A 14968-nucleotide genomic window follows, 5' to 3' on the forward strand; every position below is an offset into this window, starting at 1 on the left:
TTTTTTTTTTTTTTGCAATCTGGTTTGATTTCGATAAGGAAAACGGAGGAAAGTCGGGCTAACCGTCTCGTAGTTAATCCACAAAGAAGCTAATCAAAAATCGCCGAGCCAGCAGATTACGCCCCAAAACAACAAGTAAACACCATTTAATTGCATTTAACAGACATATAACCCTTAATTCTTTCTGTCTCTCTCTGTTGTGGGAGCGCTTATTATGGCTTATCTGATTCACAGCACACGGCGTGTTTTTTTTATGCTGATCAGCTGCCAGAGTGGAGAACTTAAGGGGCTGTGTGTGAATACCATAGATGCAGCTTAGTGTTAGTTAGTGTCATCATATTTGAGGTCCATGCTAATGGGCACTAGCAAATCACAAAAGTCCCCCCCAAAATGCAGATATCCTTGTGATTGGGGGTTCTAGCGGCTCCAGTTCCTCTAACTACTCCGCTTGCTTTTAATATCCAATTAAACTGGCTTAAGCACTTGGGGAAATCGATATGATTTGTCGCTCTTCTCCGTTTTTTAGAGAACGGAGACGGTTCAATTAGCGTTCCTCTCTCCGGTTTAACGTTTGGGCCACACAAGTGTAAAAAGAGCTCGCATCAATTCTGAATCGTATCCCTCCGAATCATTGATCTAATATCGCGGTCGTGTATCTGTATCAGTGTGCGATTAGCGGGTTAAGTCGACAGATCTTTTACGCGGGGGGGCGACGAAAACTCCCTCTCTGAAAAAAAAACAAAAAACGGGGGAGGGGTTGAAGAGGCGGATGAGATCAGATGAAGCTCGTCTCCACGGCGCCCGGGCCGTCGGGGGTGGGGGGGCCCTCTCGGAGCGGAGGGGTCCCGGGGTGACGCCGGAGGGGGAGCGGGGGGGGGGGGGGGACGCTCGGAGAACTTCACACAGAGATTAAACACCAGATGAAAGTGGACACGAATCGCCAAAAGCCGAGAGCAACATGTGTAGCAGACAAAAGCAATCAATCATGTCCCCTCCGCCACCTCACCTCCAATAAGATTACATCAATCAATAACCTCTTCTTATGAGTGATTGGATTTTGTCTGCTTCCAGAGTACAAGGGAGGGGGGGTGGGGGGGTGGGGGAGGTAGGGTGGGGGTGGAGGTAGGGTGGTGGTGGTTGCTCAATTTTCCCAATGATTAAAGCAGGGCCAAATTGCTTTGATAACATCAAGGACCTTGCTGTGGCTGGGTGTGTAAGGGCAGTGTTGGGAGCAGATAGAGGCCGGTGGCAGCAGGTGACTCAGACAGTGGAGAGAGCCAGATGACCGGCTGCGTTAGGTAGATCGGCCAGCCGGGATTCCGAATTACCTACCTTGGCTTTGGTGGAGAAATCAAAAGGGGCCAACCGCCCGTGTGTCTGTTGATCCACTGCATGGATGTTTAACCAGGAGGGACGGGACGATATATATCGAAATTCAATATATCGCGATACGAGAATGCGGCGATACGTATCGCGGGGCGGAAAAATGAATCTTGATATTAGCTCTGTGTTATTCTGCTGTAGTAATCACAAATGAGACGCTTGACCATGACAGTTTCACAAGCTCTCCATCCAAATTATATTATTGTCACTTTGTAATGACGTTTTTAAATTGTTGTTTACATTCTAGCGAGCCAATGACATCGCTAGAAAGATTTGTGGCTCGGAAATAAACAGAATTCTGCACAGTCAGAACTTTTATTTATTACATCGTATCGAATCGTAAACCCCATATCACATATCGAATCGGGTATTGAACCCAGCAAGAACTACATTTTCGACTCTACAGCCAGCCAACCAGCAGCCCACACTAGCTTCAGTCCAATTGAGAGTCCAGTTAGATAGATTTTTGGTTGCCAGTTTGAATCCCCACACTCTCCCCACTGAAACTCCCCAACTGTGGGTTGTACTGGGCAGCTCCCACTATAGCCACCAGTAGAAGACTGTGGCTGTACCTGGTCAACTCCCAGTGTGAATGTCAGGAGCTGTATGAATGTGACGCAGGGTGAAAAGAGCGTGGAGCTCAGTCCACTTGGACAAATAAAGGTTAAAGGAATAGTTCACCCAAAAGTGAAAATTCTGTCATCATCTAGGGGGGGAGGAGATGATGACAGAATTTTCAGTTTTGGGTGAACTATTCCTTTAAAACAAGAAAAAAAAGTTACAACCCCAGCCCTCTGCTCTCTATCCTCAGTTATGTAACTCTCCACTTTTTCCGGAAATGTTTTTTTGAAAAAGTGCATGTATTGTCATTTTGAAATCGAATTAACTATCCCCGCCCCCACCGCCCCCCCCCCCCCCCCCCCCCACCTTGCGCCCGCATCACTGAGCGGTGCTTTTACTTCCAAAAGATCTTCCCCCCCCCCACGATACACAACAAACATTAACAACGGGTTCATTAAAGGTAAAGTAATTAGGGGGAAGGAGCGCACAGAATCGTCGCCGTCTCGCTAAATAAAAAAATAAAAAAATAAATAAAAAAAAAGAGAGAAGAAGCCCTCCTGCGACTCTGGAAGGGGGCTTTCGAGTGTCTCCAGCAGGGAAGCGGAGGAGTTTTTTTTTTCGCTCCTTTTTCTCCCCCCCCCCCCCCGTTCGCCTTTTTTTAAGCCGGAGATTCATGTGAAATCAATTGTCGGTTTGTGTGCAACAATAGGAGCGCGGCTCATTAGTGGGAGCGCACACACTTTTGGGTCATTTGTCTTCTTTTCACTGGGCGGCCGGAGGGCACTTTAAATTCCCACCGTTTCCTCGGCAGATATGCCTGCTCAGCCCATCCGTGCTTCTCTCTCTCTCTCTGTGTGTGTGTGTGTGTGTGTGTGTGTGTGTGCGATCCACCTGCCTAGGCATATTCCCGCTAATGTGCAGCAGCTGTTAGCTTCTGCCTCTACAACTCATAAGATGCCAATTATCTATGCCAATTAAATTTGTACACTGTTTTTTAGTAAATCTAGCATGCTTAATTCGTAAACACGAGGAGTGTATTATTACACCTATTTAACAGGTTTCCTTAGCCCGGCGCCCGAGGCTCACCTTCAATGAGCTTATTAAGCCTTCGACCGATATGGGTTTTTTTGAAGGCCGATACCAATATTTTTTTAGACTGAAGCTGCCGATGCTGACGTTCAGTATCTTTAAATTTTGAATTTTTATGTTGCAAGGATTCAGTGTTTTCCCCAGGAGCGTATTAATCTGAAGCATTTAGAGCATCACGGGACACAAAAACTGAAAAAAAAAATTGAAACGCAGACTGATGCAATTCAATTAGGATTAGCAGCTCCTTCAGGCAGGGTTTTAACCAAAAAAAACATAATTGAACAATTAAATGTGTAAGGGAAATCAAATGTCATGTCATGTTTTTCCAGACTGTGTCTCATTTAGCTGTAGCCAGGAACAACATTGACTGAACCATATCTGATTTTTAATAAAAGACCAATATCCGCCTGTATATATATCTAATTTGAACAATCAGCCAGCTTATTCGCAGTAGCGAGTGATTCAAAATGTTTTGGATGTGTGTGTGTGTGTGTGGCGGGGGGGGGGGGGCTCAACATATAGGAACATGGCTGTGATGGAAAATATGTGCTTGTGCAATGAACTGGTATTTCCATTGATATTTTGTTTAGATTTTGTTTATATTTTAGTTCGTTTCTCTGTCTGTCTGTCTGTCAGCAGGATACCTCAAAAACCTCTGATCGAATTCCCATGAAATTTGGTGGAGAGACAGAGCTTGGTCCATTGAACGATTGATCGATCGAACGGATCGATCGACTTTGGCGGCGATCCCAGATCTGATCAGCGTTTTTCAGCCATCGCTATGAAACTTAACGGAGATAGAGACTTGATTCCAAATCCTAAGGAGATGATATTTGCAGGGTCTAGAAATGAATTTCAATTGAAGTGATAGGAATGATGTGTTTGGGTGTAACGGAATTGTTGGTCGGCGCTCTGAATGCCTTCTAGTTACTAATCCAACGCAAAATAACAACCTTCCACGAGCTCTTTCATTCTCATTCCTTCCCATGCCATAACGTCAGCCTCTTTTCATATTTCCCCCTCAATCAAACACCGAGCTTCGACTTTGCCATCCGCCATATTGCATTTCTCCGTAGAGCCATCAAGTCTGATATTATCAAACCGCTGCCTAATTCCTTTCGGCTCAGACATCCAACACAAAGCTGGCTTCACTGTCGAAAGACCGGGAATTGATACCCAAACACTCCGCCGCCATAAATCACGCGCCGACAGCTTCTTGGATACGGGCGTATAATGTGATTTCATTATATTCATACTGGAAAAAAAGCGCCCCGCATGGAAAGACTGCACAATCCAACGCGCCGCAAGAGGATCAATGTGGAGGAGCGATGAATGATCACCCATTGATTTCCCAATAAACCTTGTTCATTTTATTGACTGAGGCGTGAAAAGTGGATCAGCAGATTCCCCGAGGGCCATTGAATTCTGTGGGAATAGTTTATAAATGTGTCCAAAATCCCAGCCAGAAAACGTCTTTTATTATCTCAATTGAATGTATTAAAATGTGTAAAGTAGGGTTATTGGAGGTCTATTTTTTTTTCAGGTTTAATGTCAGGTAATGCGGGTTTATTTTCAATTGCGTTCCATTTTGATGCGGCTATAAAATTAGACAACGGTGTCAACAAAGTTTTTATATTTGGTGATATTTATTCAAGTTGGAAAATGTCATGAATTGTGTAGTTTCACCAAGAGATGTGAGTGGCTTTATTTTCCAATGTTGTACCGCATTTCTGCACTTCCAATTGGGCACATTATGCATGTCCACTCTTAGATTAATATAGAAAATCAGGCCCCTAAACATTTCATTTCCTGACCTCCTTTTTCTTATTCTGCTCAGTTTCAGAACTTTTGAGTCAGAAGTTGGCTGGTATGGCAGCTTTTTGTGTGTTTTTAAAAAAATCTTAAATCCAATTCCAGGCAGCATTAAAAAAGGTCTTAGAAGGTCTTTCTGAAATGTGCAGATAGCCTGGGTATCACAACATCCCAGAGTGAACTGCCTCTGTTGGTATGGGTGTGGGGGGAATTACTTTTTTGTGACTTGGTGGGTGTTTCTGAAGGCACATTCTCAGTGCTGGTCTTCAAAATCATCTCAGTGATCAACCAGTCCCATTTATGGATTAAACAAATTTACCCCTCAGTTTGCCATTGGAAGGATGTGTTTTAAAGCAGTACTCCACTTAGTTTTAACATGGGGGTTATTTGGCACTTGACCACCATGAAAACCAGAATATAAACTAATCACCAAGATTGGATGCAGCTGGACGAGTTTGTAGCGTTCAGATTTTTATTTCCCATTCATTTGAATGAGGCCAGAAAATAGACAACTGACATTTAAAGGAATAGTTCACCCAAAAATGAAAATTCTGTTATCATCTACTCCCCCTCATGCCAGTTGAAACACAGGTGAAGTTTGTCCATATAACACACAGGGAGGCTGCCAGCACAACTCCATAGCAGCCTTCTCCAAAACAACTGAAGTCAGTGGGGACCAGTTCTTCAGAGTTCCAAAAAGACCTACAGTATATTTACACCATCATTTAGTGCAAATCTTAACTACAGCTGATTGATTTGCAACAAATAATGGTGTATAGGTCTTTCTATTCACAGTGTGATTGTTTGGCTGTTTTTGTTTTGGAACTCTAAAGAACAGGTCCCCATTGACTTCAGTTGTTTTGGAGAAGGCTGCTACCAAGTTGACCAGTTCCAGTACCAGTACCAAGTTGGTAGAAATGTATTTTATTTTTCACAACACGGATAACTGCAGAACACTGGGATCCAATGCTGTAGTTGCACTACTCTTGTTTATTTCCTGTTTTCTTGTTTGACAGGAACATGTTCCTTTTTGGGTAGAGTGTCTGAGGACTTTTCCACACTGACAGGGAGAAATTCTGGAGGAAACAATGAATACTTGCGACATCTTTTGAGCAGGAAAACAGTCAAATTTAAAGAAATTGAATATCAGAACAAAATACTGACTATCAGCAGTTTCAGTCCAAAAATATTGGTATGAGTACCAGCCTTCAAAAAACCATATCAGTCACGGTATCCACAGGTCCTTAAAAATTTTGAAAAAATCTTAAATAATCAAATAAATTATCTAAATTTAAGGCCTTAAAAATAATGAAAATGTCTTAAATATATTTATCAGCAGTCTTAGTTTTGTAATGGCAGGTTTCTTAGTGTTGCATGTCCACTCTTTGATTAATACAGAACACAATATGCATCCTATCTGCATTACTAAACACAGTTGTCCTCTCAAGTCTTGTCATTTTGGGGCTTTTGGATTCTATCCAGATCCATTTGAATGAATAGGGTTTTTGTATCCCGTTTGCCAATTGTTCTGTTCTTAAAATGGGTTAGATAATGTAGGTAGAAATGACAAATGATGAAGTTATTGCATATTTTAACACATTACTGAATTAAAAAAATCTATATTTTGCCAACAACCATGGTACAGATGTTGCATTATCCTCACTTCACAAAGTCATGACATTCTGGAATGCTAAGCTAAGTATGACTAGTGATTTTTCTTTTTTTTTTTCATTGCAGCTTCAAAACCCATCAGAATCCACCTCAACAATAAAAGAGGCATTAATAGGGGGAATCCTCGAAAGCAAAAATAGTCAATATTAGCACTGGATGTAGTTAAAGGTATTAACATCATTAAGGAGCCAAATAAGGAATCCCTTATTTAGGATTCTGTCACGCTTGAGAGGACAGTTCATGTCCCTTAACAATCAATTTCCTGGTGTCCTTTCTCCTTTACTGCCCATTGATAGTTTCACAACTTTCATTAACTATATTCAATCAGAAACAGGCTGGTTTGCCAGCTTTGTTTCTTTATTTTGATTTTTAAAATTCAATCCTAGGTATCTTTGATAAGGTCTTAAAAGCCTTAAATTGGTCTGTCTGAAACCTGCAGATCCCCTCGTCCTTATTATTGCTCTGTTGGGTGTTTCTTTCTTTCCTCTCCTTCTCTTTGAAACGCCCCGCGCTGCCCTTCCTCGCCCTGTAATGGAGATGAATAGAGAGAGGGAACAGATTGACCTCCCTGGCTGTTATCGCCTTTATCAGATTTTCATTGTGGAGAATCTGAATCTCCTTCATTGATTAGGACATAATTGGGTCTAATTGTGGAGTGTGTGTGTGTGGTGTGTGTGTGTGTGTGTGTGTTTGTTAGGGAGGGGGAGCTTGCTGAAGGGCAGTCAGACTCATAAATGATTAAAAGAAAACTCTTTGTCTCATTCTGCTGCAATCACAGGTTCGCCTCTACTTGTTCAGATGCAGCCATGCATTTATGGCAGCAGTATATTCTGCATCATGGCAATATTGACTCTGCTTAGTTGTTTCCTGTTGTTAGGTGTTTTACTGGCTCTATACGAATAGGACATGAGAGTTATGGATGTACAGTGGCTAGAAGAAGTATTCAACTCTGCTTAATTGTACTTTTTGTACATTTTCTTGTGCTACAAAATTTGTTAAAAATAGAAATTAACACAAAATAATTAGGGATGGGACGATACATCGAAATTCAATATATCGCAATACAAACGTGACGATACGTATCGTGATGCAGAAAAATGAATCGCGATATTAGCTCAATTTTATTCTGCTGTAGTAATCATAAATGAGACGCTTGACCATCACAATTTCACAAGCTCTCCATCCAAATTATATTATTGTCACTTTGTAATGACATTTTTAAATTGTTGTTTACATTCTAGCGAGCCAATGACATCGCTAGCAAGATTTATGGCTCAGAAATAAACGTTATTCTGTCGTTATTTTATCATTGAACTTTTATTTATTACATCGTATCGTGGTTGTAATGAATCGTGAACCCCATATCACGTATCAAATCGTATCGTATCGTATTGTATCATGAGATAAACATATCGTCCCATCCCTAAAAATAATCTATCAAACTGGAGTGACAATTCAGGAAATGTATATGAAAGTATAAATTTCCAATAAGAATTCACTCCCTTTAGTCAACATATTGTCACAGAAGGAAAACATATAACATATCATTCTTCATCTTTAGGTAACAGTAAAGCATTTTGAATACAAATTTTACATTTTTTATATTTTTGAGATTTCTCAAATTTTATTCAAATTTCTCACTGGAAAGTCTTATTCCAGGTCCTTTTAGTACATATATACTATTATTATATTATATTATTATAGGACAATATAGGAGAGGAGGTGAATACTGGTGAAAACAAGGTTTTTCAGTCATTGGAATTTTGTACTTTCACATAAATTTCTTGAATTTAAAATCTAGTTTGGTTGGAAAGAGTACATTGTGTATATTTTAGCTCCCAAAATCCCAAATAAATGTATTTTGAGTTAATTTTGTAGCACGAGAAAATGCGCAAAAAAAGTCAAGGGTGAACGCTTTTTGGACGCCACTGTAACTACAGATCTTTGTTTGCATGATGGAAAATATTCGGTACCAAACATCGCTTCTGTCAGGCAAGGACAATTAAATAAAACCACGGTGTGTGTGATAGTCATCAAAACAGAGTCAATTTTCAGTGAAGTTGTTTGGACACCTCTTGCTCCGTGCCTTCAGCCGAGGACACGCAGGCCGTCCGGCCGCGGGACGCCTGACAGCCATTTATCTGACGCTAACAAGGCCTGTATTTATCCGGCCATTGATACGCACCATCGCACTACGCAGCTTCCGTGTAAGGTCGAGGGAGTCCGGCGATTAGAGGGACTTTTGAACGTGTTAAAAAAAAAAAAAATCCCATGACTGACAACGAACTGCCCCGTCGCCGTCTATCATTTCCCCCTACTGAGGCGGTTTCATCGGCCGGGGGAAGAGGGTTGCTTTTATTTATGGGGTGCGAGCCTGAGGCGTAGACACACACATGTACACACACACACACACACACACACACACACACACATATAGCCGGTATCTGAGGATTAACATCTAGCCCTGCCTCTGCCTCAGGTGTGACGAATGCCGGCTCTGCTATCACTTCGGGTGCCTGGACCCCCCCCTGAAGAAATCCCCCAAGCAGACAGGATACGGCTGGATCTGCCAGGAGTGCGACACATCATCCTCCAAGGTGAGTGTGCGCGCGCGTGTGTGTGTGTGTGTGTGTGTTTCTGGTGGGGGTGGGGTTGGGGAGGGGGCGGTAGTTGCGGTCGGGGGTTGGGGTTTGGGCTGGCCGGCTTTGGCGTCTCACATTATGAGAGCGTTAAATCGCGATATTTCACAACTTTTTCCTTCCTAGAACGTAACGTGTTAGCATGGTTGATTTTTCCTTTCCAAACTTTGACTCAATGGTACAGAACAGCAGGACTATTCATATTAAAAAGAAAAACAGACATTTTCCGTATGATATAGGGACGGGGCGATATATCGAAATTCAATATATCGCGATACGAAAATGTGACGATACGTATCGCGGGGCAGAAAAATGAATCGTGATATTCTGCTGTAGTAATCACAAATGAGATGCTTGACCATCACAGTTTCACAAGCTCTCCATCCACATTATATTATTTACACTACACTTTGTAATGACATTTCTAAATTGTTGTTTACATTCTAGCGAGCCAATGACATCGCTGGACAGATTTGTGGCTCAGAAATAAACAGAATTCTGCACAGTCAGACTTTGTTGTCATTGCACTTTTATTTATTACATTGTATCGTGGTCATATCGCATCGTGAACCGTATTGAATCTATTGTGAGATAAGCATACTGTCCCATCCTTAAAATGATATTATGGCAAGGTAAAAAAATCATGTTAAACCAGCTTTGGAAACCGTTTCGAACTGCTGTCACAAAGATATTTCGGTCCTGATTTCACAAAAACGATGCAGGCAGCAGCTATGGACGACTACAGATGCCGTCTCAGCTTTCATGTCGGTGCTTTATTTACAGGTTTTCAAACGTCAGAAAGGTTTGCTGGATGCAACAGCGTGCTCTTGTCAGAAACCTTGTTCGCTGAGAGCCACCGCAGAGTGTTAAGAAACACGTGTTCAGGTCTCCACTCACCGCTCCGACCTCGATAACCCAGCCGCTTCGCTCGCCATAAAAGCACTTCAACCCGGGAGGGCCGTCTCTTCGGGCTGTCTTAATTACAGGTCTGAGGGAAGTGGTGTGATTCATGTAGGAACGGGAAGAGCGCTAAGACGATGGTGCGCCTCCCCCGTCCCGGTCGTCGCGTCACACCCCTGCTTCCCCTATTTCTGGATGGAATATTTCTGCAAACGACAAATCGAAGACCCGACAACACGCGAGCGTCCTTTCACCCGCTGCAGCTGCATGAAAACAGATCATGACCGAGCTGTCCATCTCAAACGCTACTTAAAAAAAAAAACCCTAAAAAAACGGCAAGTCGCCTCAGCAGAACTTTACAAATTTAAATGTCTTTTTTTTTTATTGAATTACATCGCAATCAAAGGTAACATTTGGCTGCTTCTGAACCTAATTAATTTGATAAATGTATCCCCCCATTTCAATTTCTCCAGGAAAGGGCAGTCCGTGCTGCCGGGCTCTATCTATGTGGAAAACGGGGGTTAATTGATGTTGGCATAGAGGAAGTGGAACATAAAAGCCATACTGGAAATGCGGCATCGCAGGAGTAAAACATGAAATTATGAGGGAAAAATGAAAAGGTTAAAGCGCGCTTTAAGTGTTAGTTGGCGGGCAGCGGGGTTAGCACACATGCTCGTGGTTATTGCTGCTCTGGGGAGGGCATGGAGACGCAGCAGCTGCATAATTAGACATAATTGTGATTTTGCATCTATCGTGGTAAATGTTTTTTTTTCTTCTGTTTATGAGAAGTTATTTGGATGCTTACAAAAATGCAGCAAAGTCTAAAAATAGTCCTAAAAATATGTATTTGGTTTGTTAAGACAGTGGTTCTCAACATGGGGTCCGGGGACCACCAGTGGTCCTTGAGGGGGTTCTAGGGGGTCCCCAGCAAACTGATGAATTGTTAAACCTCTGCATTATTTCATTTACAAGAAGTTAACACGATTAGAGAATGTAGAAGAATGACTGTTTTGGTCATAGTTTCTCTGTTATCTCTCTACCTACAATACAGTCATGGAATTCTGGACAAAATCATATCTAACAATAAAAATATTCTCAGATTTGGGTCTGAGAGACAAAATGTCAATGGGGGACTGTATAAATGGGGGTCCGTGGCTCTAATGTGGACTAAATTAGGGGTCCTTGATATGAAAAAGATTGAGAATCACTGTGTTAAGAGTCACACTGCTCAATTCCAAGTGAACCAGAGCTTGTAAAGAAAAGTCACATGAACTCACAAGCAGCTTGTTTATTGGACAGTTTTGGTAGCTGTCATCCTGCCAGGTTAAAGGTTTCAGTAGTGGGGGAGACAAAACAAATCTGATTCCAGTCCCTTTAACTTTAGCTAAGCATGATGGACTTGTGTTTCTCTTCTTCTCTGGTGTTCATACCAGTTAAGAACACATGAAGAAATAGCTGCATATGAGCATCAGTCCAGACTTCATTTTGTTCTGCTAGACTTTCCAAGCATGAGGAACTGCTGGCTATCAGATGTCAACATCCGTCTCTTTATACCCATAATCCCTTGTGTTTTGGAGTTGTTTCTTGTACTTGGTTTGCTCACGTTCTCACTTCTAACGAACTACATGGCAGTTCTCTTCTTATACAGCTGACACTTAGTGCAAACTTATTCTTCCATCTTATTCTGTAGATTACTGGCACTTCATAGACTTTTTTATGAAAATGCCATTAAATAGTGCAATATTTACAAAAGATACAGCAGAAAAATAAGACCCAATGTTTTTTTTTAAATAATATATAGAGACGCAGAACTCCTAAGCAGACTCGTTGGGACATTACAGCCCATATTGTGCACTAAATCTACAATATGCGTCTCATAAAAAGGGCTATTATAAGTCAAAAGGAGAGAAGAAAGGCTTAAATTGGTCACCCGCTGTAAATTTGCGAGGATTGTACTGTTCTGAACAGAAGCGGCGGAGGGAGGAAAAGGAGCTTTTAACAGCGGTAGGTGGTGGAGGAGGAGGAGGAGGAGGAGGAGGAGGAGGCTGGGATTAAACAAGTCTTAGCTTTTTAAATGTGCTTACTGGCAGCCTGAAGAAACCGCCAGGTCCAGTCCAGTTTCATCACACAGAGACACACAAGAACACTGAGTGGGACTTGCACATAGACATACAGCAAATACACCTTGACTCAGATACTCTTCCCTATTGGACGGGTGTATCAAGCCGATATTGAGTAAAAATGGGTTTGATTTAGGGCTGAACAATTAATTGAAATTTTATTGAAATCGCAATATGGCCTACCGCAATTTTCCAATCGCAGGAGGCTTGTTAAAGGTGAAATGTGTCAAAATACCATTTTAAATGAAATATTGTGGTGCTGCAGAGATGTCCTGGCCTACACATCATATTCTACAGACTTAAGAAAACATCTTTGTTTGGTACAGATCCCCGCAAAAATCACACCATAATCATTTTAATGCGTTTTTCAATGAAAATGAGAATAATGATGTAAAAATGATCATTCCCTCTAATATCGCAAATCATAGCGCAATTGCAATATCAGTCAAAATAATCGCAATTAGATATTTTTTCAAAATCGTTCAGCCCTAGTTTGATTATATATTTATTGTAGAATTGATCAATATTACACTGGTTGTGTATGGGAAGAACTTCACCTGAATTGATTCTAATGCAACATTTTGGTTGGATCTGACAAGTATCCATGAATATGTTTATTAAGTATCATGGGTTTCAGTGGAGAGTTTTAGTGTCCCATGGTCTAAATGCTGTTACAGAGGCCTTCCCACTGTATGAAGAACAAAAGTCTGGGGGACATACTGAATACTAGGGCTGGGCGATATTGACAAAATCAAATATTGCAATATTTTTGACCCAATACCTCGATATTTTGGGGATGACTATTGGTGCTTTCAGAAGATATTTACATTTCACATGAGAAAATTTGGAGAAACAAGCTTTAGTAGGCTAATGTGGATATATGATGGTGAAGCAGGTAGAGGCATTCAGTGTTCATTTAATGAGATGAAATATCGGCACAAAATATCAGCTTCAATCCAAAAATATCAGTATCTGCGTTCAAAATCCCATGGCGGCCTAAACCTATTCCTCACTGTATCTGCCGCTTGAATCGCATTGATTTCCAATAATATACTATAATATTCACACATCATACTTTTACGCTGTAGACAAATAACGAGGACACAAATAGTGAGCTTTCAACCAGTCCCCCCCTCTCTCCCTCTCCCTCTCTCTCTCTCTCTCTCCCTCTCTCTCTCCACTGTGTCGTTCTACCGGCTCTCCGACATTAGGGAGTGTGTCATTCCCTCTGGAGTATCTCGTCCCTGTGAAGCGGCTCCCATCCTCCTCCTCCTCCTCCTCCTCCTCCCCCTCTTCCCTCCCACTTGTTTACATCAAATCCTAAAACCTCCCGGCTCCGGCTCTCTCTCTCCCTCTGCCCCCCCCCCCGCCCCCCCCCCCAAAGCAGGGCGACATTTCGGTCGGTGACAGCAGAGTAAAGCTCGGCGCGTTTGACGTGACAAATTAGCGTGAACTCTCTTACTCCATGCCTTTAGCAAGCGGGGCTCGCTAGTGTTCAACAGCCTCCGAGCCTATTCTAACAGTTGGTTATATCAATCTGTGCTTTTTTTTTTTTCTCTTCCCACTGCGGAAAGCCTGGTTTCTAGATATAACGCGTAAATGGATTCCGGATTTTTTTTTCCACTATTCGATTTTCGTTCATCCCGGCAACATTCGGAGAGGCATGTTTAAGCAACAAACGGATGAAAAGAAGCGACGCGTCTAAATCATTCCTAATATCACAGGGTCTACATTTTTCTGAGAGGCGGTTAGGAATGTGGCGGTTTTTTTTTGGGGGGAGAAAGCGCGGCGCACAGACCTTTTAAGGCGCGAGGTGCTCTGAGTGTCTCGGTAATAGCGGCGAGTGTGGGGAGATAATTGACTCCACTCAGGGCATCTAAAAAGCACTCTGAGATGAGAGCTGTATTTAAGGAAAGTTTTATTATCTGCTTTTAAATGCCAAGCCGCCGCGCCGTTTTTTTTTTTTTTTTTTTTTCTTTTTCTCGCCCGCGGGGGGAGAATGTTTCTTAAATGCCAGCGTTAAGTGCAGAATACTACCTGACCGCGGCGGCTGCGATTCAGCCCGCCCCGGAGGAGATAGTGGGCGGTCTTGCCTGACAGTCTGGTACAAAGAGCGGTACAGCAAGTGATTTGTCGAAGCTCCCCGCAGCCACCCGGCTCTTATCTGGAAGCGGATGATGTATGACATCTGAAGGGAAAAGGTGCACAGGAAGGAAGGAAGGAAGGCGGTAGTGGTATCTTACAGTATATATTGCGACGGCTGACCGCGGTCGCGTCTCCCCTCGTTTGATGGCCCCGGGGCCCCCGTTCAGGTGTCCTTGCGGGCGCCCCGAAAAGACAAAGTGTTCCCGAGGTTCGCTTTGAAACGGGGAGTAACACGGACGCGTGCCTGCGGTGTGATTTTTAGATGTTGGACAGGGTAGGGAGTTTGAGCACGAGGCCGACGTACAGGCACAACGTGGCTGGAGGTAGGGATAGACTGATAAGGTTCTCTGTAGTGATACCATACCGATATTTTAGGCGGAAAAAAGTGGGAGACAGCACTTTGACAAAGCAGATTCTGCCGATATATAAAAAAGGAGTCTCACTTTTTTTGCCTATTTACAACATATTATTATAGATTCCTCGGACCGGATTTCGGTATTACACTCGTTCAAACTGAAAGGTTTAATGCGGTGGTTCTCAACGTGGGGTCCGGGGACCACCAGTGGTCCTTGAGGGGGTTTCAGGGGGTCCCCAAGCAAAGTGATGAATTGTTAAACTTCACCATTATTTCCCTTACAAGAAGTGAAC

The 14968-nt window shown here is 42.5% G+C and overlaps 1 protein-coding gene across 1 annotated transcript in view; it reads left to right on the plus strand.

The window, feature by feature from the left end:
* phf14 (PHD finger protein 14) overlaps positions 1-14968 on the plus strand; it is an 87450-nt gene that overhangs the window by 56634 nt on the left and 15848 nt on the right. The window contains 1 exon segment of the mRNA XM_071543918.1: positions 8996-9113. Within this exon segment, the coding sequence (XP_071400019.1) occupies positions 8996-9113 (118 nt within the window).

This window comes from Centroberyx affinis, unplaced genomic scaffold (assembly GCF_046629955.1).
Source record: "Centroberyx affinis isolate AG114_WGS23_722 - 3 ecotype Tasmania unplaced genomic scaffold, CSIRO-AGI_Caff_v1 ptg000241l_1, whole genome shotgun sequence".
Lineage (NCBI taxonomy): Eukaryota > Metazoa > Chordata > Actinopteri > Beryciformes > Berycidae > Centroberyx > Centroberyx affinis.